Source organism: Scleropages formosus, chromosome 6 (genome assembly GCF_900964775.1).
Source record: "Scleropages formosus chromosome 6, fSclFor1.1, whole genome shotgun sequence".
Classification (NCBI taxonomy): Eukaryota; Metazoa; Chordata; class Actinopteri; order Osteoglossiformes; family Osteoglossidae; genus Scleropages; species Scleropages formosus.
Genome location: NC_041811.1, coordinates 10866482 through 10894022, shown reverse-complemented (window position 1 = coordinate 10894022; position 27541 = coordinate 10866482). Strand labels below are relative to the sequence as shown.

Here is a 27541-nt window from a genome sequence, read left to right as displayed (position 1 = left end):
AGCCTTATTCTATAATCATGCAAATTAAGCCTTTCCCTCATCATTCTAGTCTCATTATCCCTTAATAACAAAGTCCATCCATCCATCCATCCATCCATCCATCCATTTGCTATCCCGCTTGTCCTAGTAGGGTCGTGGTGGCAGCAGGGAGAGTAGAGAGGCCCAGCTGCCCCTGTCCCCCGCAACTTCCTCCAGCTCAGCCTGGGGGATCCCTAGCCATTCCCAGGCCAACTGTGAGATATAATCCCTCCAGTGGGTCCTGGGGCGACCTTAGGTGGACCGTAGGTGGCGGCCTCATCCCAGTTGGCCGTGCCTGGAATACCTCCAAAGAGAGGCACCCAGGAGGCATCCTTATCAGATGCCCAAACCACCTCAACTTGTTCCTCTCAATGTGGAGGAGTAGCGGCTCTACTCTGAGTTCCTCCCAGATGTCTGAACTCCTCACCCTGTATAATAACAAAGTGAAAGTGACTTTAGAAATTTTTGCAAATTTCTTAAAAATTACAAATAAACAAAAACCTGAAATATCATTTTAAAATAAGTATTCAGACCCTTTACTTAGTACTCAGTCAAAGCATCTTTGGCAGCGGTTACAGCCTCGAGTCTTCTTGGGTGTGATGCAACAAGCATACTTGAATTTTTGGATTTTCTGCCATTCTTCTGTTCAGGTCCTCTACAGCTCTCTCAGGTTGGATGGGGTCTCTCAATGGACAGCTATTTTCAGGTCTCTCTAGAAATTTTTGATTTCATTGAAGTCCAGGCTAGGGGGTGCGGTGGCGCAGTGGGTTGGACCACAGTCCTGCTCTCCGGTGGGTCTGGGGTTCAAGTCCCGCTTGGGGTGCCTTGCGGCGGACTGGCGTCCCGTCCTGGGTGTGTTCCCTTCCCCCTCCGGCCTTACGCCCTGTGTTGCCGGGTAGGCTCCGGTTCCCCGTGACCCCGTAAGGGACAAGCGGTTCTGAAAATGTGTGTGTGTGTGTGTGAAGTCCAGGCTTTGATTGAGCCACTAAAGCACATTTAAAAAGTTGTACTGTAAGCCTCTCCTCTATTGCCTTTACTTTTTGCTTTGGGTTATTGTCCTGTTGGAAGGTAAACCTTCAGCCCAGTTTGAGGCCTTGAGCACTCTGCAGTATGTTTTCATTAATGATATCTCTGTACTTTGCTTCATTCAGCTTTCCCTTGATCCTGACTAGTCTCCCAGTCTCTGCCACAGAAAACCAACTTACCAGCATGATGCTGTCACCACCATGCTTCACCAGGATATTATTGCACAGGTGATTAGTGGTGCCTGGTTTCTTCCATCACCGTGACTCAGAATTGAGGCCAAACACAATAGTCTTGGTTTCATCAGACCAGAGAGTCTTGTTTGTCATAGTTTGAGTCCTTTAGGTTTTCTTTTTTTTTTCTTTTTTTTTTTTTTTTTTTTTTGCTGAGAAGCGACTTCCATTTGGCAACTCTGCCATCAAGCCCACATCTGTGGAGTGTTGCAGTAATGGGAGAAATTTTCAGACGGGCATCCAACTCCACACAGGATCTCTGGTGCTCAGCCAGAGTGACCATCAGGTTTTTGGTCAGCTCTCTTACCAAGATACTTCTCCCCAATTGCTCAGTTTTGCTGGGCAGCCAGCTCTAGGAAGAGTCCTGGTTGTTCCAAACCTTATCCATTGAAGAACTATGGAGGCCACTGTGCTCCTGGGAACCTTCAATGCAACAGAATTGTTTTTGTAGTCTTCTTCAGACTTGTGCCTTGATCCAAGCCTGATTCTAAGCAAGCAATTTCTTTGACCTCATGGCTTGGCTTTTGCTTTGAACTCATTGTCAACTGTGTGACCTTATATAGACAGGTGTGTACTTCTGCAAATTGTGTCCAGTCAGTTGAATTTAGCACAGGTGGACTCCAGACAAGGTGTAGAAACATCTGAAAGATGATCAATAGAAATGGGATGCACCTGAGCTAAATTTCAAGTGTCATAGCAAAGAATCTGAATACTTCAGATGCAATGTCAACTCCATCAGAAATGTCAATGTGATATTTCAGTTTTTTTAATAAATTTGCAGAAGTTTCTAAAATCCTTCTTTTGTGTTGTCATTATGAAGTATTGAGTGTACATTGATGAGGAGAAACATTAATTTAAATGATTTTAACATAAAGCTGCAACATTGCAAAATAAAAAAAAGTGAAGGGGTCTGAATACTTCTGAATGTACTGTATATGTGCATTTGGACAATACTGGGTAGTTTTAGAAAGTTTTTCACAATAAATATGATGTGCTGAATGGATTCTCCCTCCCTGGATTGGGGCCTTGGCGTGGCAGATGGGCTTGCGTGATTTAGGGATCTCCAGAGTTATGTTGTCGGGAGCAGTATGCTCCTGGTAGGGTCTCCCAAGGCAAACAGGTCTGGAGTGAAGGTCCAGACTAACATGATCCAAAAACATCCATGGAAGAAGAAAACAAGAGAACGTTTACCCTGCCCAGAATAGGGTCACCGGGACCTACCCCTGGAGCCAAGCCTGGGGTTAGTGCTCCTAGGTGAGCGCCTGGTGGCCAGGCAGCCCACGTAACCCAGCCGGGCTCAGCCTGAAAAGGCAACATGGGGGGGTCATGTGGGCCCACCACCCGCAAGATCCAGCATGGAGATTGGGTGCGATATGTATCAGGTGGCAGGAGCAGGCAGGGTGGCATGTGGTGTTGCGGCCCCTCGTGAGAGAAAACTGGCTCTTGGCATGTGGAATGTAACCTCACTGGGGGAGAAGGAGCTAGAACTGGTGCGGGAGGTTGAGAGATACCAACTAGATATAGTTGGGCTCACCTTCACTCACAGTGCTGGCTCTGGAACCAAACTCCTCGATAGGGGGTGGTCTCTCTCCTACTCAGGAGTTGCACAGGGTGAGAGGCACCGGGTGGGTATGGGGATACTCACAAGCCCCTGGCTGGCTGCCATGTAGTTAGAGTTTATCCCAGTGGACGAGAGGGTTGTCTCAGTGTGACTTAAGGTTGCAGAAAGGAAAACTTTGACTGTTGTGTGTGCTTATGCACCGAACAGCAGTTCGGAGTATTCGACCTTCTTGGGGAGGGTGGGTGCAGTTCTGGACAGGGCCCCACCTACAGACTCCATAGTCCTGTTGGGGGACTTCAGCGCTCACATTGGCAATGACTGAACCTGAATAGTGAAATGTTATTGGACTTCTGTGTTAGTCATGGTTTGTCCATAACAAACACCATGTTTGAACACAAGGATGCTCATAAGCGTACTTAGTACCAGAGCTCCTTGGGTCAAAGGTCAATGATTGACTTTGTAGTCGTTTCATCTGACTTGAGGCCACATGTTATGGACACTCGGGTGAGGAGAGATGCTGAGCTGCCATCCGATCATCATCTGGTGGTGAATTGGATCAGATGGCGGGGAAAACTGATGGACAGACCCGGTAGGCCCAAGCATTTAGTGAAGGTATACTGGGAATGACTGTCTGGAATGATTTCAACTCACACCTCTGGGAGAGCTTCTCCCATGTCCTGGAGGAGGTAGGGGACATGGAGTCTGAATGGACACTTTTCAAAACCTCCATTGTGGAAGCAGCCAGGCACAGCTGTGACCAAAAGCTTGTTGGTGCCAGTCATGGCGGCAACCCAAGAACCCGCTGGTGGACACCGGTGGTGAGAGAAGCCGTCAAGCTGAAGAAGGAGGGCCTGATTGGCTCTGGGGACTCCTGACTCAGCAGATGGGTACCGGCAGGCAAAAGAGGCAGCAGCGGCTACGGTTGCAGAAGCAAAATCCAGTGCATGGGAGGAGTTTGGAGAGGCTATGGAAAATGACTATCGGTTGGCTACAAAGAGGTTCTGGAGAACCATCCGGTGGCTCAGGAGGGATCGGTGGAGCTTCGCTCAAGCTGTGTTCAGCAAGGGTGGAGAAACTCTCACCCGTAATGAGAAGGTGGAAGGAGCACTTTGAGGAACTCTTAAACCCGAGAGATATACCTCCTTTACAGGAGCCAGGGCCAGAGGTTTCAGGGCTGTCAGAGTCCATTTCCCTTGAGGAAGTCACTGAGGTAGCTGGTAAGCTCCACGGGGGCAATGCATTGGGGGTGAATGAGATTCACCCGGAACTGTCTAAGACCCTGAATGTTGTTGGGCTGTCATGGCTGACACACCTCTGCAATTTTGCATGGACCTTGGAGACAGTGCCTTTGGACTGGCAAACTGGGGTGGTGGTCCCTATATTTAAGAAAGGGGACCGGAGAGTGTGTGCCAAGTATCGGGGTGTCACACTTCTCAGCCTCCCTGGGAAAGTCTATGCCAGGGTGCTGGAAAGAAGACCCCGGCCGAACCTCGGATTGAAGAGGAACAATGCGGATTCCGTCCTGGCCGTGGAACAGTGGACCAGCTTTTTACCCTCTCACAGATAACTGAGGGAGAATGGAGTTCACTTATCCAGTCTACATGTGTTTTGTGGACTTGGAGAAGGCCTATGAGCGTGTTCCCCGGGAAATTCTGTGGGAGGTGCTTAGGGAATATGGGGTGTCGGGGCCTCTACTGCAGGCCGTTTGGTCCCTGTACACATGGAGCGAGAGCTGTGTCCGCATACTCGGCATTAAGTCAAGCCCATTCAGTGTGGGTGTTGGATTCCGCCAAAGTTGTGCCTTGTCTCCACTTCTGTTTGTGGTCTTCATGGACAGGATATCAAGGTGCAGTTGAGGTCAGGAGGGCATTCTGTGCAGGAGTCGGAAGGTGACGTCTCCACTTTTTGTGGATTATGTTGTCCTTTTGACACCATCACATGGTTGCCTCTAACACTGGAACGGTTTGCAGCTCAGTGTGAAGTGGTTGGGATGAGGATCAGAACCTCAACGTCTGAGTCCATGGTTCTCTCACGGAAAAGGATGGCATTCCCCCTCCAGGTAAGAGGAGAGAATTTGCCCCAGGTAGAGGAGTTTAAGTATCTTGGGGTCTTGTTCACGAGTGAGAGGAGAAGGGAGTGTGACATCGACCGCAGACTGTGAACAGCGGCAGCAGTAATGCGGTCGCTGTACCGGACTGTAGTGATGAAGGGGGAGCTAAGCCATAAGGCAAAGCTCTCTATTTACTGGTCGATCTATGTCCCTACCCTCACCTATGGTCATGAACTTTGGGTAATGACCAAAAGAATAAGATCACAGATACAAGAGGCTGAAATGAATTTTCTCCGCAGGGTGTTGGGAGTCACTCTCCATGATAGGGTGAGGAATTCGGACATCCGGGAGGAACTCAGAGTAGAGCCACTACTCCTCCACATTGAGAGGAACAAGTTGAAGTGGTTCGGGCATCTGATAAGGATGCCCCCTGGGTGCCTCCCTTTGGAGGGATAACAGGCGTGGTCAACTGGGACAAGGCCCCGAGGTCGGCCCAGGACCCTTTGGAGGGGTTATATCTCACAGTTGGCCTGGGAATGGCTAGGGATCCCCCGGGTTGAGCTGAAGGAAGTTGTGGGGGACAGGGGTGACTGGGCCTCTCTGCTCTACCTGTTGCCACCATGACCCTACTTGGACAAGGGGGAAAGAAAATGGATGGATGGATGGATGGATGGATGGATTGATTGATTGATTGATTGATTGATTCTTTCTTGGTTTATTGCTCATGCTGTGGAGAACTGATAAATTTGTTATGAAAAGAAAACAGAGTTGGTGAGACAGAAAACTTCCCTGAGTTTTCCAATTATGATCTGGAAGCAGTGCTGCAAAGCCAGTAAGTGTAATGTGTCTGCTAAATGCATAAATATACGCGGAAAACAGGAAAAACACAATTTCCAAAACTTACTGCCTAGAAGCATACCTATTGATGACCTCGTTAAATGTTCTATAATCATGAATTTTTATACCACGCTGAAATCAGAGCTTGAGTGTTATTCAGTGGCAGGGTTATGGCTCTCCTGTAATGTAGTTCTGCCCTGTGTGTGTACATTGTTCAATGGTCATCCAGTTTAGGGAGTTATGGGAGAATTGATGGCCCCAAAGTTATTCTCCACAATGTTTACTGGGCATGTGTCACGCTGTGTGCAGGGGATCAGGAGAGCAGACTCATGTGCTGATGCTAACTTGCTTTATTTGAATCACATGGGATTGCTCCCAGAGAACAGAGCAGAACAGTAAGCCTCGAAAGATAGGTGAGGAGAACGCCTCTCAGTTGGAGGTTCTGCAGCCAGGCACGTCAGAGCGGGTGCTTTTTTACTGCATCTTCGAGGTCGTCACGGGGGAGGTTGAGGTGGTCATCAAACACGTGGTTGCTAGATGCTCAGTTGTTGGGCGCACCAGGGGTGCCAGTGCCAGTGACCAGATAGGACCTGTGGAAATCGGCAACAAGAACAGGGTCCAGAAGAGAACTGGGGAACAAAGTACCTGCAGGGTTTTAACAAGGAAACGTGGAAGGTAGGATGGACTCGTAAGTCCAGGGGCAACTGGAGCCTATTGGAGACGGGCGTGACCTGGCGAAGGACTTCAAAGGGGCCGATGAAACGGGGGCTAAGCTTCTTGGAAGGGAGGCGTAGTCTCAGGTCCCGGGTGGACAGCCACACTTTCTGCCCTAGCTGGAAGGTGAGGGGACACGGGTGGTGGTCCACTTGCTGCTTGTAGCAGAGGGTGTTATGCCGGAGATGAGTCTTGGGGGCACGCCATGTCTCCCCGCTGGCCTGGTGCCAGACGTCGACTGCAGGTACATTGCTCGGACCAGGACACCAAGGGACCATAGCAGGTTAGTACCCTAAAACACATTGGAATGGTGACATACCTGTGGAGGAGTGGGTTAAGGCGTTGTGGGCATACTCGGCCCAGAGCAGGTACCGGGCCCAATGGTGCTGTTGATGGGAGCAGTAGCTACGGAGCAAGTGTGACGATATCTTGCTGCAGCCTTTCCATCTGCCGGTTTGACTGTGGGTGGTAGCCAGAGGTGAGGCTCACTGAGACCCCCATTTTTGCTCAAAATGCCTTCCACACCCTTGAGGTGAGTATGGACCAATGGTCAGACACAATATCTTCAGGCAGGCCCTATAGACAGAAAACTTGTTCGAATAGTGCTTCCGCCGTCTCCAGGACTGTGGGCAGCCATGGTAAAGGGATCAGGCGGCAAGCTTCGGAAAATTAGTCAATCAAAGTTAGTATCACAGTCTTACTATCCGAAGGAGGGAGATCCACCAGGGAGTCCACTGCTACAGGAGACCAAGGCCGCAAGGGTACTGGTAGCAGTTCCAGCAAGCCAGAAGGTCTCTGTGTTGGAGTTCTAGCTTGGGAGCAGATTGTGCAGGCCTCTACGTACTCCTGGACATCCTCTGGCATGGAGAGCCACCAGAATCTACCTTGGAGGAGGGACAGTGTTCGGCGCACACCAGGATGACCGGCTGTGGGAGAATTGTGGGCCCACTGCAGGAGTGTTGGTCACATTTTCACGGGCACATACTCCTTACCTTCTGGTGCCATGGGTGGACTGGGCTCGGCTGCTTGTGCATCCTGTAGCTCCTGAAAGAAGTGCCAGTGTACTGGAGCCCCAACATAGTGCTCGGGTAGGATCAGCTCTGGGCGTTCGATTGGAGCATCAGTGGCAAACAGTCACAAGAGGGCGTCAGCCTTTGTGTTCTTAGAGCCCGGCCGATACGATACAGCGGAATTGAATCTGGTAAAGAACAAGGCCCATCAGGCCTGGCATGGGTTCACCTGGCGTGCTTTCTGAAGATACTCTAGGTTACGGTGGTCTGTTAGCACCAGGAAGGGATGCGGGGCCCCTTCTAACTAGTGCCTTCATTCCTCCAGGACGAATTTTCTGGCTAAGAGATCTTGATTTCCAATGTAATAGCTTGGCTGGCGACAGCTTTCATGGGAAGTATGCACAGGAGTACAGTTTTGGTGGGTCACCCTGTCTTTGGGACTGCACGGCCCTGACTCCAACCTCTGAGGCGTCCACCTCCACCACGAACAGCAGTGTCGGGTCTGGGTGTCGTAATATCGGTACTGTCATGAAACAACTCTTCAACTCTAGGAACGCTCTCCGGGCTTGCTCACCCCAAGGCAGGCGGGTCTCCTTACCTGCCGTAAGAGCCATGAGGGGGACAGCGATGGAGCTGAATCCCCTGATGAATCTCCTATAGAAATTAGCAAAACCCAGGTTCATTTCAGGGCTTTCACATTTCGAGGTTGTGGCCAGTCAATCATTGCCCAGAACTTCTCTGGGTCCATAGCCATAGCCACACCTGCATCGCTCAGGATGTAGCCCAGGAATGGCACTCTTGACTGGTAGAAGAGACATTGTTCCCCCTTGACATTTAAGTGGTTTTGTAGGAGCTGTTCTAACACTGTTCTTACCTGGTGGACGTGCTTGTCCTGGGTGTTGGAGAAGATCAAGATGTCATCCAGGTACACCAGGATGCAGTTATCCACAAGGTCTCCTAGGATGTGATTGACAAACGCATACTGAGGGGGCGTTAAGCAAACTGAAAGGCATGACCAAATATTCATAATGACCCAGGGTGGTGCTAAAAGCAGTCTTCCACTCATCCCCCTCCCTGCTGTGGATTAGGTTGTATTGGCTCCGAAGCCAATTTTGTAAAAATATTTGCACCATGCATTCATTCTAAGGCCGCGGTGATCAAAGGCGGAGGATGGGGGGTATCGCACCGTGATAGCATTCAACCCCTGATGGTCAATGCAGGGGTGCAGGCCCCTGTCCTTTTTTTCCACAAAAAAGAAACCTGCAGAGGCTGGTGACGTGGAAGGTCGAATATAGCCTGCCTTAAGTGCTTTGGTAATATACTCTTGCATGGCTTTTTATTTGGGGAGAGACAAGGGGGACACCCGCCCATGGGGGGGGGGGGGGGGCGTGGTTCCGGGTCCAGGCAGGAGATCAATGGCACAGTCCCATGGTCTGCAGAGGGAGGACTGCCGCCTGTAGCTTACTGAACACCTCACTCAGATCCTGATATTCAGGTGGAACCACCACTGGTGACGTGACTGTGGCACTCTCAACAGTGGTGATCTGGCAAAGGTTGACAAACAAGGACACTCACAAGTCCACTAGTCCGGTCCCTATTGACTGGGCATTGAGGCTGACGACCTGCAATTTTGCATCACAAGCCCGCCTGTGTATGCCGTGTGAAGTAGCAAAGCCGATGTCCATAAAACAGCTCGCAGTCCTGAAATCCACCAGTGCATGCATCTCTACCCAATTCCCTGCCCATTCCAGAGTCACAGACACGGTTAATTGTAGTTTACTTACCTTGGGTTCCGGGTTAGGTTTAGGTGGTAGCGGGCAAGTTGGGCAGGTCATGCGGAAATGGCTGGGGATTCCGCAGTAGAGGCAGAGGCAGTTATGGAGGTGGCACTGTCTCTTGTCGGGATCCAGCCGGCCTCGGCCGATTTGCGTCTGTTCAGGAGTTCACTCGGCGGGACAGTGTTCGGGGGGGGGCATCTACAGACGAGGGGTTCTCTGATGAGCGAGGTTGTCGATGGTTATTGCTGTCTCCACAAAACGGTCAAAAGTCCAGTCCTCCCCCGGTAGGTGAGCTTTGTCTGGATCCGGGGGTGGAGCCCATTCCGGAAGCTGGCTAAGAGGGGGGCAGAGTTCCACCTGCTTTGTTTGGCTAGGGTCCAGGATTCCAGGGACTATTCGGCCACTGAGCGGTTACCCTGCCAGATCTTTATCAGGAAGTCATTGGCGGCTTGAGTGGGGAACAAATGGTTGAACACCGCCTCAAAGCATTTCTTGAAAGCTTCATAGGTGGAGGGGTTGTGGGACTTCCACCCAGCCGTGGGCCAGCGTTGCGCGGGGGCCTGTGAGGAGGTAGACCAGGTAGGCAATCTTGGTTTCGTCTGCTTGATAGGTTCGTGGAGAGTTAGCGAACACAAGCTCGCATTGCATTAGGAAGTCCTGACAGTTGTTCGGTGCTCTGTAGTACTTATCCGGGTTGGTGAGGTGGGGGGGGGTCCCGGTGGATTGCGCGATCCCGCTGAACCGAAACGCTTGCACCACCTCCTGGAGGGTCTCTTCCATCTGGTGCCGGGGCTGGTCATGCGAACCCAACAGGGCACCATGTGAGGAAATGGCATGGTGTGGCTGGTCGAGCATCGCTGAGTCTGCATAAGTGGTGGAACCTTCTGTCACGCTGTGTGAGGGGGATCAGAAGAGCAGACTCAAGTGCTGATTCTAGCTCACTTTATTTGTATCACACGGGGTTGCACCCAGAGAACAGAGCAGAACAGTCAGTCTTGAAAGATAGGTAAGAAGAACATCTCTCAGTTGGAGATTCCACAGCCAGGTGCGTCGAAGTGGGTGTATTTATACTGTGTCTCTGGGGTCGTCACCGAGGAAGTTGGTGGGTGCCAGCACCAGTGACAGCATGTATGTGCTCTGTGAGTGCTACTGTGTATTTGTGCCAACACCGCAGTCATGGCAAGTGGTAATATTGTATTCGTGGTACTTGGGGGAGAATTGGTTTCAGATTTTCAGCTCACTGTGAATGGGTTATTCATTTCCCCATTAAAAAAAAAAAAAAAAAAAAAAGAGAGAAATAGGCTCTCAGTTTCTAGTTATTTGACATATGTGATGTTTTCTGGAATGGATTAGTTTCATAAATCAAACGTTACCTGTATAAGTAGCTTAACAGGTCCCTTTGGAGAAAATCATCACTAAATTAATTAGTAATTATAATAGTGCTGAATCTTCTCATTTGTGAAATTATATTTACTGTAATCAATGGTTAAGATTCGTTGACAATGTCATAGGAAGTGTATACAGTCGCTAGTTTTGTTATGGAAGAAGCTCCTCTCATAGTATCTCTGCCCATGCTACTTACCCTGAACTAATAGGGCAAAAATTACACAGCCATATAAATGGATAAATCATTGTGAGTAGCTTTCTATACAAGCACAACATTGTAAGTCGCTTTGGAAAAAACAAAGGCTAAACTGTGTATATAAATAGGAATCTTTAAGTGTATGTGGTGACATATCACAATATGACTTCAAATAGAACTTTCAGTTAGCATCATTTAAGACACATTAAACAAGTGAAGTCTGTTTAATATGCCAGAGTCCTTTGAGTAAAAGATATTTATAACGCCTGAATGTGATTATATAAAATCTGAGTGAGAATCAAAAAACAAATAAATAAAACATGAAGCTTCTGCATAGCTGTTTGTGTAAAACGTCATGGCACCTATTTTGACACATGCATACAGATAAAAGTGTCTGTGTGTGTCTGTTTGTGGGTGGTGAGGAATCCTTTTTGGTGGAGAGAACACCTTTTCACCTTTTAGTTCAAAATGCATGTTATATAATCTCAATATCCATGTGCAGGAGACAACTGACTGAGATGAAGATATTCATTAGTAAACACTGTCACACACACACATACTCCTGCTGACTCAACCCAAGCACAGAGAAGCACAATCCAAGTTCCATCGCAGACCTGCAAAGTCCATTATAAACAAATGAGTCAACCAGATGTGTAATTATACCACCATGTCACAGGTAGGTGAAAATTATACTGTACACAGTTCAGTCAGTCAAAGGGAATTTATCAAAGAAAATAAGTGCACATCCACTTGAAAATTTGGTTCTGATGGAATGGCTTCCTACTGGTAGTGGCTTCAGGGCACAATGCAAGCTGACGATTTGAAGAAGCAGGCAAAAGATTTCTCATCCAGGAAAGACGGGATGATTCGCTTCACCACCCTCCTCACCACTCCTCCATGCTTTCATCACCTCCCTTTAAAGTGTAACATCCTTCACTGTACTTCACTGTAAAACAGGCATGGAAGGAGAGCCTCAACAAAGCCATCCTGACAGTGCTTTACAAAAGCCACAAGGCTCGTTTTAGCTGCCTACATGTACGCTTGTAATAGTTAATGAAATTTAGTATGATTTTTTTCCTCCGATTTCTGAATGCAAAATCCAGACCTGAATGTAAATAGAATAAAATCATAACAGCCATATTTGTGCAAATATGCATTTGTCATCTACTATATATGCATGTGGGCCCTGCCTCCTCTCAGAGCATTCTAACTTGATGTTTTTGACAACATGAAATGTATATGTCAGGCTATAAGTTCTAAGAAGAGTATGCCTGGTTAATCCTAGCTGTATATGGCACAGGACAGAAGTCTTAGGGAAACTAGTGGTGATCTATACCCCCAATGGGGTGATGGGCAAACCTAACAAACTATGTCTGGTTATATACCGAGTTAAAGAGAAGCATTGTGTGACGTAAGTCATTTTTCTGCAGAAAACACATATCTGCAAAAATATTTGTAAGCATTCCTGTTTTAGGATGCCAACAAGGATTTTTTGCTGAATGTTATGAGGGATGCAGTTTATTTCAAAATTAAGAAGTACAAAAATATGTTTATTTTTTAAAGGAACGGGTTGGGAGAGTGCGGTGGCGCAGTGGGTTGGACCGGGTCGTGCTCTCTGGTGAGTCTAGGGTTCGAGTCCTGCTTGGGGTGCCTTGCAACGGACTGGCGTCCTGTCCTGGGTGTGTCCCCTCCCCCTCTGGCCTTACACCCTGTGTTACTGGGTAGGCTCTGGTTCCCCGCAACCCCATATGGGATGAGTGGTTCCGAAAGTGTGTGTGTGGGTTGGGAGAGGATTCTTGCCCACTAAGTGAAATGAGATGGGTTTAAAGTAACAGTACACTCTAAATATCAAATGTACACACACACACACACTTTCTGAACTGCTTGTCCCATATGGGGTTGCAGGGAACTGGAGCCTACCTGGCAACACAGGGCATAAGGCCAGAGGGGGAGGGGACACACTCAGGACAGGATGCCAGTCTGTTGCAAGGCACCCCAAGTGGGACTTGAACCCCAGACCCACCGGAGAGCAGGACCCAGTCCATCCCACTGTGCCACTGCACCCCTGCAATATCAAATATAACATTAGGAAAAAAGAAACTGCTGTTATATACAGTAAAATATGCAACACTAGTTTATGTATATATAAGCTGTTATAACTTTGTCACAACTTAAGTGATATATAGAACTTTTGCATTTGGTTTTATAGACTAGTAACATTTAATGCAGGGACAAGGGGAATTTGCATCAGTTCACCCTACTTTTTCGATTATCCATCCATCGCCAACAATTGCTTGTCCTGAGTGTGGTCACGGCAAGCCGGAGCCTTGCCCAGCAACGCAGAACGCAGGGCTGAGGGGACACACCCAAGACAGGATGCCAGTCTGTCGCAAGGCACCCCAAGCAGGGCTCAAATCCCAGACTCACCACACAGTGGACACTGGCTAAACCCTCCACACCACCACACTTACTGGATTTTTTATTATGATAAATAACTGCTCTTTCTATACTTTTTCAATTTGCGTTACAGTTATACAGTGGAACACCTATAATTCCTTTCCGGTTATAGAAATGATATGCTTGCAATTTTTAATTCAAGTTTTTCTTTGCCAGAAATACATTTTTGTGTTGATTTTATACACAGTTGAATTTATGGACCGCAGGTGATTTTATTTTTTAATAGTGTGTAATATTTTTAATGACCATCTTACTTTGAAATGTGTAAAATGATTTGTACTAGGGGTCTGGTGAAATAGTTGTTGCATGTCACCTCAAAGTAAAACTTATCCCCATGAATTATCCTTGGGCTTAGTGTGATCTAATGGATGTGCATTAAAACAAGTCATGACTCATGCAGGTACTCGTGTGATGAGCATTGGTGCATATAGTGAAAGAAACAAACTAACTTTACTTAAATATCACCCGTCTGCAACTATGTCTCTTTCTCCTAATGTCATGCACAACTTGTATTCTCTGAGATATGCGTTGCTTTGGAGAAAGCGTCTGCTAAATGAATAAATGTAAATGTAAATGTAATGGCCTTCACACCTTACAGCCAGTAATTCCCAAGTGCAGTAATTCATGTATTAATTGCAGGATTTACAAACTTGCAATTATTTCCATAAAGCTTGCAATGATAAATGTGCAGATTTGGTCATTCCCTGGTGACGATATCTACATCTTTCACGTGGTAAGAAAATCATTACAACGTCCACTGCAAACTAGAGGAATCCCCTTTGAGAGACTCAAATCTGTCACCCTGTATGAGATGATATCAGGGAAAGGTTTCACTGGGTCTAATTTGATGGGCCCCTCATGATAGATTAGCATGCCTTAATGCATGTAAGGAATTGGTTTGAACATAACTCGGCATGGCAGGAACGTTAAAAGGTTTGAGATGCATAATCAGTTTGAGCACAGGTTTATTAATGGGATTTGAGTGTTTTACAAAGTCTGTGTACTTTGGAGATAAGTGAATTGTTTATCCTGTTAATGTGTCACTTTGAAGACATTAGCCCTTTCTGGCTGGTTGCCCTCTTAATCCTAAATAACATGCAGCAACCAAGAATTGCACATAAATTAAAAGAGCATTGTCTTTTGGAAGTTGAATAATTCTCTAGAGGTGGTGGGCCTCCCTTAAAACTGATGATTTTGATGGTACCCAGTTTTTTTTCTAAAATCTTTAGTATGGGCACTTTAATTTTATACCAGTGTAAGGAGAGGGTTTATTATGGGATGTTAAATGGAAGTCACCTTGCCCCCATGGCAGACAGCGCTGATTGTTCTGTAAATGGAGGGAAATAGTGGTTGACTGATATTGTCATGCTGGAATAATGGAAGCCGGGGCGAAGGTCAGTAGGACCCAGTCGCGGGTTCTGTTTATTAACAAACAAAGCCAAGGAGCAAGACAAAGAGCAGTAGTCGGGGACAGGTGTAGGTCAGGCGATGAGCGTTCAGGGTTTCTTGGGGCAGACAAGGGACGTAAATGAAGAGACGAAGTGAAGGTCGGTAGCCAGGAGATCAGGAACTTTGAAAGGACAGGAATCGTTGGACACACAGGAGTTGCAGTCTCTTGAGTGTAGAATCCCAGTTCTTTTATCCCATGCTGCCTTGATGACAGGCAGGTGTGGGCGAGGTGCGTGTGACAGATATTGCACCATGAAAGGCACCATGATAGGTTTTGCAGATGCTGGTTTATCACAACACCCTTTCCGTTTGTGAGCATTCATCCTTCAGTCAAGCCAGTATATCACCTACTCTTCACAGTGTCTTACTTCAGTATAATGTTTTTATTTATTCATCTTTTTTCAGAAAATATACATTGCCATAGCAGTGATTTGTTTGTTTGTTTGTTTTGAAGAAATTTTTTTTTCATTGAAATACTTTTGCCGCTGCTGTGATGTGACCACCTCTGTCATTGGGGGTGCAAATGATGAGACTGAGATTATCATACTTTGGACCTATCATCAGAATATTGATTCTCTCAAAAATGTTGCAGTGCCTGATAAAGTTACATTTATTCATTTAGCAGACACTCTTCTCCAAACTTAGAACTCACAGTACAAAAGCTCACTCACACAACGGTAGATAGGTGTGATGTTTTAATAGAGAGTGAAAACTCAGCAGAAAATGAATGCCGGACATATTCAAGGATAAACAGTTTGATCACTGATTCTTTTTTCCAAAGCAGCATCCAATGATTTCATTTCTAGTCGGCTCATTTCTTACTGGAGTAGTTTAGGATAAGTACCTTGCAAGGGTACTACAGCAGAGGTGGAGTTCAAACTCAGGCCCTTCCAGGTCCAAAGTGACAGCTCTAACACCTATTCTGTGTACTGATCCTAGAGTCTGTAGTTTGCAGTTGGAGGGAAAAGAATAAAAGTGACAAGGAGCAATCACAGTGACAAGGAACACACCCCTTTCAACATTAAAGACACAAGTGGAGGACAGAACATTATGGAGACACTATCTGTGTGGTCGCCAAAAGTCAATATCAGCTCAAAAGCACTTGAAAGCACTTAAAAAAACTTTCTGACCAGAGGTTAAAGCAGTACAGCCAATGACCCACAAACCATTATGTTTTTTTTTTCTAAAAATATCATACACTGGTAATTTTAGTAGCCTGACATTTGTATCAGTAGTTTGCCAAGGTGAACCAAACTGTGTGTTTGCACCACTATTCTAGGTGCACGGCCTGTTGAAGTGCATAAAACTGACTACTTTCTAATTCTTTTCTCAAGTCATAAAATGCATTACTTTTGAATCCAGTATGTAGAAATCAAACCTGCACTGCTGAAGTCAAATAAGAATAGTAAAATTAATGTAAATAAAAAATAAATAAATAAATGCAGAGATGCAGTATCACTTCTGTCTATAATCCAATGAGCAGTGTCAGCATCAGTGAATGATTTCTAAAAAGAATAAATATTTAAATTTTTTCAATGGATTGAATCTAAACAAGATTAACCTTATCCACAGGGTAGAGTTTTGATGAATTTTAATTCAATGACTGATGTGAGCACTGGTGCATTTCCTGTTACAAGATACATGATGGATGAAGTGAGTGGCTCAATGCATCTAACCCTACACTTTTTTTTTCTGTTCCATTTATGCACTTGTGGAATGCCTACATTTGCAGTTGTTGGTTTTTTTCTCCTGGTGTAACATAAATGGAAGACATCAGTGGGTGAGATACCAGAACTGCAGCCTTTATGACACCAAGTATTAATGAGTGTAACATTCCAAATATAAACACGGGATTTGAACATCAGATATAAATGTTCAGCTTAAGCACAAATTCCTGCACTCTATCCTTCACCATGTATTCCTACTGTATGATATACACGATGCAAAATGCAGTGTATATATTTACCAATGAAAAAACCAACTCCAAATATGTGTCATTAAAATTCTGTCATTATATTTCTTCTAGTTCTTTATTATTAAACAATACTGTGATCACAAGTTGCAACAAAACACCGTAAGGCATGTGTTAAAGATCAGTATTTTTCATGATTTAATCAAATACTGCTGTATGATGGTGACACAGGAAGTTGTTGGTTCTTCATAGTGTCTCAACTTTGCATTTGGGTCTGGGGTCTGATTTAGCTCAGTCTGCAGAATGGACACAAGTCCATTGCAGGGGAGTCACACACCCTTGTTGTTTCACACATACACTCGCTTTTACAAGAGAAGCACAGTAATAGCTTCATTGAAGACGTAAGGAAATAAAACCCTACGTTTAAGAGAGATTAGAGGGATCAGCACTACCTGAACCCCATACAAAACACACAGCAAACAGTGAAATATCATAGATGAGCCATTTATCGAAATGCACCAAGGACCAGCAGGTCAAAACGAAATACTTCTCTTTAAAATGAACTATTAGGATGACAGAAACAAAAAAAGCTCTCAGGTATTCATGGCATTACCTCTGCATTCATTCAGTTTATTTTCCAAGTACATGACAGTGAAATGCAATGTTATTGTTCACCATTGCTCTTATTTTTAAGCCTCAGAACTGTTTTCACTATTCTATTTATTATTCTCCATGTTCAGTGGTGGGTTTCATTTAGCTGGCAATAATAATAATGAAAATAATAATAATAATACACACAGCCACAGACAGATTAAAAGTGGTGCTGCACAGAGGACAGCCCTGACATGTGGAGGTCAGCAGCTGGGCACGTTTCGAAATGCCATGAGTCGGCAGAACAGGATGCCACTGATGGAGCTGGAGAGCAAACCGAGCATGGTGGCGGAGTGTGAAACAGCAGGGTCAGCTTCTGTGGACACATTGACACCGAAAGGCATTCTAAGTGAACAAGGGAGCTCCACCCTTATATTGTCTGCCTGTGTATGTGTGTGTGTGTGTGTGTGTGTGTGTGTGTGTGTGTGCGTGCATCATTTATGACAGGTCCTTGAATCAGTCTGCGTGCATGTCTGTGTGCGTGTCAGATTTTTCAGTTTTTTAAATATTAATGAATCCTTTCTTCTTAATATGTGTGTCACAAGATATAGATGACAAAAAATGACAGTAGGAATAAAAATTATATACCATAAAAACAATGTTCTTACATACATATGATAAAATTAGTTTTTATGAATATTATAAACAGCTCTTATTAATTAGAGTAGAACATTGAAATATCTGGTGAGATCCTTTATGTCGGCCTCGGTCATCAGTCCTTAATTTTACCTGCGGGGGTCCCGCTTGGCCCAGCATTGGAGGTTGCACTGCAGCAACAAACGGCTGGGTTACGCCAACAAGGCAAGTGACTCCTGCTGAATGGCCCTCATTACTCCTGACTCGGCATCTCCTCAGAGGCACTGAAGCCATGCATTAGACCACACTGAGGCCTCATTTCCAAATTAAAGCAGAACCATACCAAGCTACGTAACGGCACGCTTGTTTCCTGGGCGCCTCGCTAATTTAATGCATTTGCATGGCTGGGTGTGTCTTAGAATACCAACTATTCCATCTGAGCACAGTCAGACACTTATGCAGATTGGAGATGTGGTTGTTAGGATGCAAACAGGAGAGCAAATGAGGTGAACTCGTGAGCAAGGCCATTTTAAAATATTTTATAATTTAACCCTGGCCATCCTTTTTTTTTTTGTTTTTTCTTTTTCAAAATCATAGTATCGCGAAAAAATATGGCAAACAATTCAGTGTTTTGAATATTAGACAAACTTTTCCATATGCTCAAATCAAGCTTACATTAATCAGCGTTTTTCCTCACTTTTAATTATATTTTTGATCTGAAATAGGATCAAAAAGCCATTTATTTAATTATATAGTGGGTGCTACAGTGTACGATTAGGTGTAAGATAAAGCATCATACAAATAAATATTCATTTCTTTGATGTCGAGTTGCTGTTGAGCGCTTAATCGTGCCACGTATTTGGAACCAATGCTTGTTTGCATATTCAGTAGTTTTGCTGTATCTCAGATTATACTGAGAATTCCTTTTCTGTGATAATGTAAACACTGGTCAATTCTTTTAAGTTGCGCAGTTCAATAAACCATGACTGTTTATGTAAAAACTGTGATGAAAAATTTATTTAGGAGGAGGGGGAAAATCAGTTCATGAGATGGTTAACCCGTTTGTCATTCAAATGCTTTACAAAAAATAAATGCATGCACAGATTGAGGGCCAAGACCAGGGAGGGCTGAATGATGGGTTGTGTTAAAATGCCGAAGGAGGGACTTCTACACACCTTTCTGTATTCTCCCACTGTGCTCTCTTCAGCAGTGCATCGCCGCCTCTGCCCCATTTCATATTGGGGTCATCTTCTTTCGGCGCCGCCAGAGTTTGTTCTATGCACCGCAGGCAAAAGCTCCTGCAGGCCATCTTCCTTTTTTACATGTTCGTTGTGGGGGGCAAACACTGATGATTTATTTACTTCATCTGCCTGCTTTGCCGAGACTCTTTTGCAAAGCAGGTTGCGTGGCTTACGGCATTCTGGCTTCGCTCATTTCTTATGGCTGAACACTTCACTCAAGCCATTCACATCCGTCACCTTGCTTGAAGGTCCTTGAATCGATGACCTTTGCAGTATGTAATGAGTTTAGATCCTTAGCCTGGTGGTTATTGGTGTGTGAATGCAAATGGCAGAAAGAGAGTAAATAGAATTTTCAGGACTTTGCCAAGGTGATTATGATTAAAAAAAAAAAACAGTACAAATGGAATAAGTGCAAAAAGAAGCATTCCTTTAGAGCACTGCTGATTTTAACCTGGACATTAATCATGTTGCCGTGACAAAGTATTTAAATGTGTTTTTCATATAGAATATGTTCTTATCCTTAGCACCTGCTGCAGTTTGTGATGTAGATCAGTTATGCCTAGGTGCAACAAAAAGGAGACCTTCATGTATTGTTATATGCTAATGTATGCTTTTGAATATTAAGAATAGTGCAATGTCTGGCATGGCTGAAATAATACCTGGCTGTAATTTTTTTAACCATGCAGCTGTCAGTAATGTTGTGATGAGACGGGAGGCAGCAGTTGGCTTGCACCATCGAACCTTGTTGGACGGCGGCTGCTGCGTAATGACAGGCAGCAAAGTGCCTTTACAGTGCCAGATTTCATCAGGGTAAGCGAGGATGACACCAGCTTGTTACCACGGCGTTGGCCTGTCACGCAGGCTGTCAGCGCACTTTGCCAACCCTGCACCACTGCTGCCTCCCCTCCATCACCTTGAAACTGATGAGAATGACCTCACGATGTAAAAAAAAATGACAACCTTGCAGAATGGTATTTTCTACACACGAGGAGTTGTGTGCGTCCATGTCTCTGTGTGTAATGATTGGGCGGGCACTCGAGTATAGTTGTTCCCGGGATCTTTGGCTGCAACCATAGAAGCAGTGGAAGAATTTAAGAAATCTAAACACACACACACACACACACACACACACACTGGCTGAAAGCGCTTGTCCTGCGCAGGGTTGCGGTGAGCCAGAGCCTAACCCAGCAACACAGGGTGCAAGGCCGGAGGGGGAGGGGACACACATCCATCACAAGGCACCCCAAGCAGGACTCAAACCCCAGACCCACCAGAGAGCAGGCACAGGCCAAACCCACAATGCCACCGCACCCCCCCATGTAAGAAATGTAATAACACACACACACACACACACACACACACACACACACACACACACACACACACACACACACACACACAAAAACCACTTGTCCTAAGCAGGGTCGCAGCAAGCCAGGGCCTAACCCGGCAACACAGGGCATAAGGCTAGTGGGGTAGGGGACACAACCAGGATAGGATGCCAGTTCATTGCAAGGCACCCCAAGCTAGACTTGAACCCCAGACCCACCACAGAGCAGGCACAGGCCAAATCTGCTGCGCTACCGCACCCCCTCGATCTAATTACAACTAAATTTAATGACTTTTTTAAACTTAAATCTCGGCTATAAAAAATAAATAGATAGAAGGATGCATGGATGAATGGATAGAAGGATGGATGGATATATAATCTAAAACACCAAGAAAAAACAACAGCTAAAAGTTTGTTGCATTTAAAAAATATGAATATGTCAGCTGTCAATATGTTGATCAATTTATGAGAAAATCTTGTATTTTTGCCCTTTCTTCAATGTTTTAAGCTGAAACATTTCCAGGGCTCTCTGACCATTTCCTGTTGTTATCACAGTCAAAGTGCTATTATGGTCTCAGCTCAGTAAGATGAAATGATGACTGCCATAGGGAATTGGTACTGATGGTTTTGATGAGCATCATCATCGTTAAATGTGCAGAGCTAAAAGCTCATTGGAGCAAATGCGTGTCTGCACAAGGCAATGGCAATGGTTGAGCATCCATCTGACAGGTTTCAAAGGCCCCGGAACAGTCTTTGTCTGACCCCTAATTGGCGTTGAGAGCCAATTAAAGACTGTGGACTGCCTTGGTTCCCAGTGAAGTGTGTTACCATGGTGAGTTACCATGGTTGTTTTACTAGCTGTTTCCATAGCGAATCAGAGAAAATCTTTCCTAGGGCATTATGGCAATGGTACTGTCATTCCCTGTGTTCCAGCAAGCACTCAAAATGAAGGTTATATGCTTTGGGATTAACATGTATTGTTATATTCATTGTTCTTTCAACTATACTTTAAGAAAATGTATCCATTTAAGGAGGCATGACCAATGTTTATATTCAAAAAAATGACTGCTAAAATAAATTTTCAAACGGGGAGCTTCAGCACAGCAATGTGATGTGTTATGTTCCACCAGAAATGTGTGCCTATATGCTTTATGCCACACCGTTGCTTACCTAATGTAAAAACTTCACTGTTTTGACATGTTTTTTTGAAGATTCAGCATTAACATTTTAAACATGGGCAACATAGAGCCTCATCCTGTGACCGTAAAGAAGCACCCTTTACCAGTGGTTGCATATAAAGCACTTATAAGTATGTTATGCATTTCTCCTAAGTTGTGTTTAATGTACATTGTTTCCAAATACGTAATTATTATGCAGTAAAATCAGTGCCTAATAGGCGATTGTGTCCTGAAACTTTGCCAACAATGGAGATTACTTACCTTAAGAGGGAACTCTGTGGCACAGAACGATGGAAAAACTATTAAGCAGTTTTGCTGACAGAGGGAGTTCGGAGAAATCCATCTTACGGAGAGAGCAGAGCGAATATGTGCTGAAGAGGCAGCCAAAAATACAAAGGGGATTCTTGGTTTCTGCAGGAATTGGGCTTCCTCCAACTCCTCTCTTCCCCTGAGCACTGCAGACTGGAGTGTGAATTAGTAGTACGTGTGTGTGTGTGTGTGTGTGTGTGTGTGTGTGTGTGTGTGTGTGTGTGTGTGTGTTCATCACTAATGGATCATCAGACATGTGAGTGTGGACCTTTAGTTGTTTGTTCTTCAGTTGTCCAAAGACACCGGTTCTTACAGATAGGTGTAGCTGATATTATTTGGAGGTGCTGCCTTTGGGACAAAAGATTCCAAGTTTCAGTCCCTCCTCCAACTGTAATACTCTTGAGCAATGCACTTATTCTAAATTGCTCCAGTAAAATGAATCATCTGTATAAATGGGTAAATACTTGAAAGTCGCTTAATATTATAAGTCGCTTTGGACAGAAGTGTCAGCTGAATGAATAAATGTATATTAAATGCCCCAGTAAACTCCCGAGTAAAGAACCCACCAATTTATTGAGTTCATGCAGGAGATTATCAACTCTGTGTATGAGATATAGGCCTCAGATATGTTAGTTCATCCATTGGAACTTACAGCACCTCAGCTGGAGGTGCATTTAGCATTTCAAATGATCAATGCCCAAAGTGCCCTAAACTGACTTTCTGCTCTATGGATGATTGTGCCAGTATTCTGTCTATTTTCACTTACAATTTGTGTGACGTTGAAAGTCATGGTGATCTGGAGCCAGTGTTTATAGTATTTACAGGCCACCTGGCATGGCTCACCCTGATCAAGGCACCACTCCCTCATGGAGAGAGAACTAAGCCTAAATTCAAACCTGAAACCCTCTTTGCCTCAAAGAAGCGTGCAGTCCTCAGGGAGTTTTCTGATCACCTCATAAATCAGCCAGTGATTCCCAGCAGCTACTGTTTATATCATTTTTTACAAAACCTCATTATTGATTCAGGTATATTTAGTATAAAAGAAATATAAGGGCCAAATCATGGACTGGTGCAGAATTCTCATTCATGTGTTCTCAGCACAGCTCCAAATCCACCATGAGAGGAGTGAGGCATTCTTGGTAGACTCCCAAAGACAGCATCACTCCTGGCAGTCCGTCAAGAGGGCCCTGTTCACGTACAGCTTAATAGAATCCAACTCGAGGGCATTTTCCCCCTGGAAAAGTGTCCTCAGCAAACTCACGAGTGCACCCTGTGTGAAAAGGCTGCTCGACATTATCATTTGCAAATATTCCCTCAGGTTCAAAGCTGTTCTGCAAGAGAAAAAAAAAAAAAAAATGTTGCCTGTATGCTGTGAGTAGAAACATGGTTTCATTTCAGCTAATGTTTCTAGCTGTTGCTGAGAGTCTGATGCTGATAAGGTTAGGAGAATGAAAATGTTTCTTCTATTGTCTCAAAGTGCAGCTGGTGTGGTCCAAGCTTTGGAAACACATATTCAGCAAATTGTGATTTCACTAGGTTTAGGGTTTCATAAGGTTGCTTTCCTTTGGCTAATGAAATGGACACAGATTGTCGGAGTATGACTGGTGCTCGAGGCTGCAACCCAAGAGACAGCAATAATGAGGAGTTTGATGGAGTCATTTGTGGACACGTTAGGGCTGTTGCCTAATAATCTGAAGGTCTTGGGTTCAATAATACCCTTGAATCAAGGTGCGTTCATGGAATAGATGGGTGGAAGTGCCATCAAATTAAATCCAATTCATAGTGAACACTCGTCCTTTTTTTATGTAATGGAAGAATTGAATGTGGTTTACCATTTTGGTGTTGGACTTAGCCTTGGAGTTAAAAGTCTTGGGGTTAAAAGCTAATGGAGATCATTGTCACAATCCCTGCAAGGTGAATTGCACTGTATGTTGCACTGTTCCAGGTTGTCCTTTTTTACATTTTTCTCCAGTGTTTTTAAGCATTATGGTTTTCTCCTGAGAATCCTTGTCATATTTTGATGTGTCTAAAGTGCAATAACTGTCTCATCATTTGTGCTTCCAATGAACGTTCTGAATTGATCTGATCTAAGATCCATCTCTTTCCTGGCCATCCGGAATGTCTTGAAAAGTATTCTTCTATGGCACCGTGCAAATGAGTCCCTGTTTGATCCTGTCCTGTTTTTCTGAAGTCCAACGTACACATCCATATAGTGTTATTGAAAATTGTTTCAAGAATTCTAATCTTTATTCTTATAGAGCTGTTGGCACATTTAGGGATCTTTGACAGGTTTTTCATAGCAGCTCTGCCAAGCACTGGTCTTCAGAGCATCTCCTAACTGCTGGATGACTTGTTGTTAATCATTGATCCCAAGAGGAAAAAGTTGTCAACTTCAGACAAAAATACATGAGCTTAGTAATGTATTTGTGGGTTTACTGGACAGTCAGTGATTGGCTGTTTTTGTGAAAGCCCATAATCAATTGAATGACCCCCTTTTTTTCCCGCCCCTCTTCACATTATTGATGATGTTTAATCACAGGGGAGTATAACTGCCAAATTTCCTCTCTGTGTTTTATTTCCATTTGTTTAGTCCCTGCTGATTTATTCTGCTTTTGTGGTTTGCATAATGGCTATCAATACAAGAAGGCAATCAGGTTTAACACACCCTAACACAAATCTTGCTTTCCGCAATTCCTACTGTTTATTTTGTGTTTCATTGCTGAATGATATTCCAGATTATTTTAAGGCAGTTGTCGTTTGTCAACTATGATGAGGACTGTTTGTACCGGAATTGACAGCCAATGTCAAGTTTGACGTACAACTAAATCCTTTCTTTAATTCCCTGCAGGCTTCTTTCGTAGTTGACAGTTTTTCATTTCCCCTGTAAAAAAAAAAAGATAAGATTTCATAAAGGAGCATGACAAAGGATTATTTTTATGCTGTTATGTAAGAGATAATAAGCCATAGCAGGATGAATTACCAGTATCCCTTTGTTGGTAAACTGCAAAGCGGTAAAAGAGCTGGACTTTTGTCCTAAAAAAGTTGCTGGTTCAAAATTCTGTCATTCATTTTGTAATAGAAGCTCTAACCCCTCATAATTTACATATCTGGATCTAGGACTTGAACCTACAACACATATGTCAAGACTTCTTCAAATAAGCAGTGTTGCTGCTGGTAATGCTGGTGCCCCATAGTGGGTAGACTGTGCATTTTAGACATGGATTCAAATCCAGCTCAGTCTGTGTGGAGTTTGCATATTCACCCCATGTTTGTGTGGGTTTTCTGTAGATGCTGCACTTTCCTTCTACATTTCAAGGGCATGTATTTCAGGTGAACTGGTCACTCTAAATTTCCATTAGTGTGTGTGTGGGTCTTGGTGTGTTACATTGCTCTGTTGTATAAATGAATGAATGAATGAATGAATGGAGGTTCTTTGGTATAATAGTATATCTAGACTCCCTTGGACCAGGTGTTATTTAAATATTAGTTAATAATAATTATTTGTTGCTTTGTAGAAAAGAATCTGCAGAATGAGTAAATGTATATATAAATCTAAGGGACGTAGCCCAAGTTGGAGCTAGAGCAGTAGGGGATTTTGCCCAATAGCATCTGGTAGAATAGTGGTCAGACCCATCATTTTGGAATGAGAAGTTCCTGGGCTTGAAATCTGTTCCTTCTGTAGTGCTGTGATCAAGGTACTTACCTTTGAATTGGTATGGTGAGAATAAACTGTTGTATAAATGGGTAGATCACAGCAAAATGTATTATCTAGCATTGTGTAACATAACAGTGTGAGCCAAATAAATGTAATCCAGCCAGAACTGGGATCTACATCCATCATCAGAAAAATCCCAGCCAGGTGATGGTGTATGAATGTGTGGACTGTTCATCTGAGTCACGGGGTGTTCTCCTACCATTCTATAGTCTTACTTTCTGTATGTCTCTCTTCTCCACAGAGATGTCAGGCCTGGGGTCAGAGCTCTCGCAGGTACACTGGAAGCAGCAGTGGCTCGAGAATGGGACGCTCTTCTTCCATGTGTCCATGAGCAGCGCTGAGCAGCTGCACCAGGCTACAGAGGCACCGGCACGCCAGCCTGCCCACATCCCGAATGAGCATGCACACCTGCTTCATGTCTCCGTCATGGTGAGCTTCAAACCCCACCCGCCCACATGTAAGAGCGTGTGTGACACAGTTTGCTGGGATGCGCGTGACGAACAGACTTGCAGTGCATCTCATTTTTATCTCAGAATGGCCCCTCTGAGATAAGTCCATATGTATCAAATAAATCAATAGTTTGTCCTCAGGCTGTTTTTTTTTTTTTTTTTTTTTTTTTTTAAAAACCAATCCTAGTTTCACTTCTGAAGATGTAACTGATGCCCTCCTACTCTCACAGGGTAGAGCATTTTAGAAAACATCATTAGGTGTCAAACTTTTTAAGAATGTCCTAAACTTGCTAAAAATCCCCCTTAATCTGCCTCAAACAACAGCAGACCATAGTCTGTAATCACTATTATTTAAGCAATTAGAAATTAATACAATCATAACCATTTACCTTGGTTTCCGGACACTGTTTGCACAAGCTTTCTGATATCCAGCAAGGTAGCATACACAGTGACAGAACATTTCTTCGGGGCTTCATTTTAAAGCACCCTAAGAGCATCCCAGATGTGAGAAAATTAAAAGTGCATCCATGGGTATTTGCGCGCACATCAAAGTGCACCGAGTTGTTAGCTGGAGTTATGGGCCTCATTTCGCGCCTAATGTGCATAACTCAGGTTACGTCTGTTGACGCTACAGCACTCGCTCACGGAAGTGAACTTCTATCAGCACTGAAATGGGAAGAAATGGGATGTGTAGGAGGAGATCTTTCAGATCAGCGATATAAAGGTGCATCTGTCTTGCTCTGTGGCCTGCGGTGCAGGCTGACTCCATGAGCGAGCATCGGTAAATGTAATTCTGTCAGCTGGGTGAAGGATTCACCTCGGCACTTTTCGCTCTGCAAGTCTGTACCAGGTCTCACATGCACGTTTACATTTTCTTCTTTGTTTCATGGTTTAGATCTGTAAATTAATGGATTTGTCATTATCATATTTAAAAAAGATTTAAAAAAAGTCTTTTCATAGCTCATATAAACACCAAATGCCAGGTTTGGTAGTGAACTGATAAGAATTTTTCCTTGCTAATTTTTTGTTACTCATGGCTAGTTAGAAGTGATACTGAAAATGATTCAGGAATTGATTGTCACTACAAAACGAAAAAGTACATGAAAACAATGGGGTTGGTGGTTGATAATGCCAATACTTATATTTTATGTTGAATCCCATCCTAAATTACAGTCATGGAAATCTATACTGTCTTTAAAAATTACGTACTCTTTATGCAGGCCTCAAAGGTGTCATGGTGAGCTGAGAATTAAAAGTGAGCGTAACACCTGAAATAAGTGTTATCATATTACTGGTTCTCTTTAAAGTAGGACAGTGACACACAGGTGAACACAATTTCCATTTAAATAACTGGAATGAATATAAGATGGCTGGCTGTTTTAAGCAATAATATTACTTGTCATCCCCGTATTGTCTTATCATGAAGTTAACCAGAGCCGGCACAGACGATGAAGTTACTTTGCATTTT

General features: G+C 44.3%; 1 protein-coding gene across 2 annotated transcripts in view; it reads left to right on the top strand.

Annotated features, from left to right (window-relative positions):
• astn2 (astrotactin 2) overlaps positions 1 to 27541 on the top strand; it is a 327163-nt gene that overhangs the window by 44431 nt on the left and 255191 nt on the right. For both annotated transcript variants that reach the window (XR_003797747.1, XM_029252720.1), the window contains exon 2: positions 25866 to 26053. Coding sequence is in view for 1 of the 2 variants with exons in the window: in XM_029252720.1 (XP_029108553.1) it covers positions 25866 to 26053 (188 nt within the window). In the remaining variant the exon portion in view is untranslated. The remainder of the gene's footprint in view (positions 1 to 25865; positions 26054 to 27541) is intronic.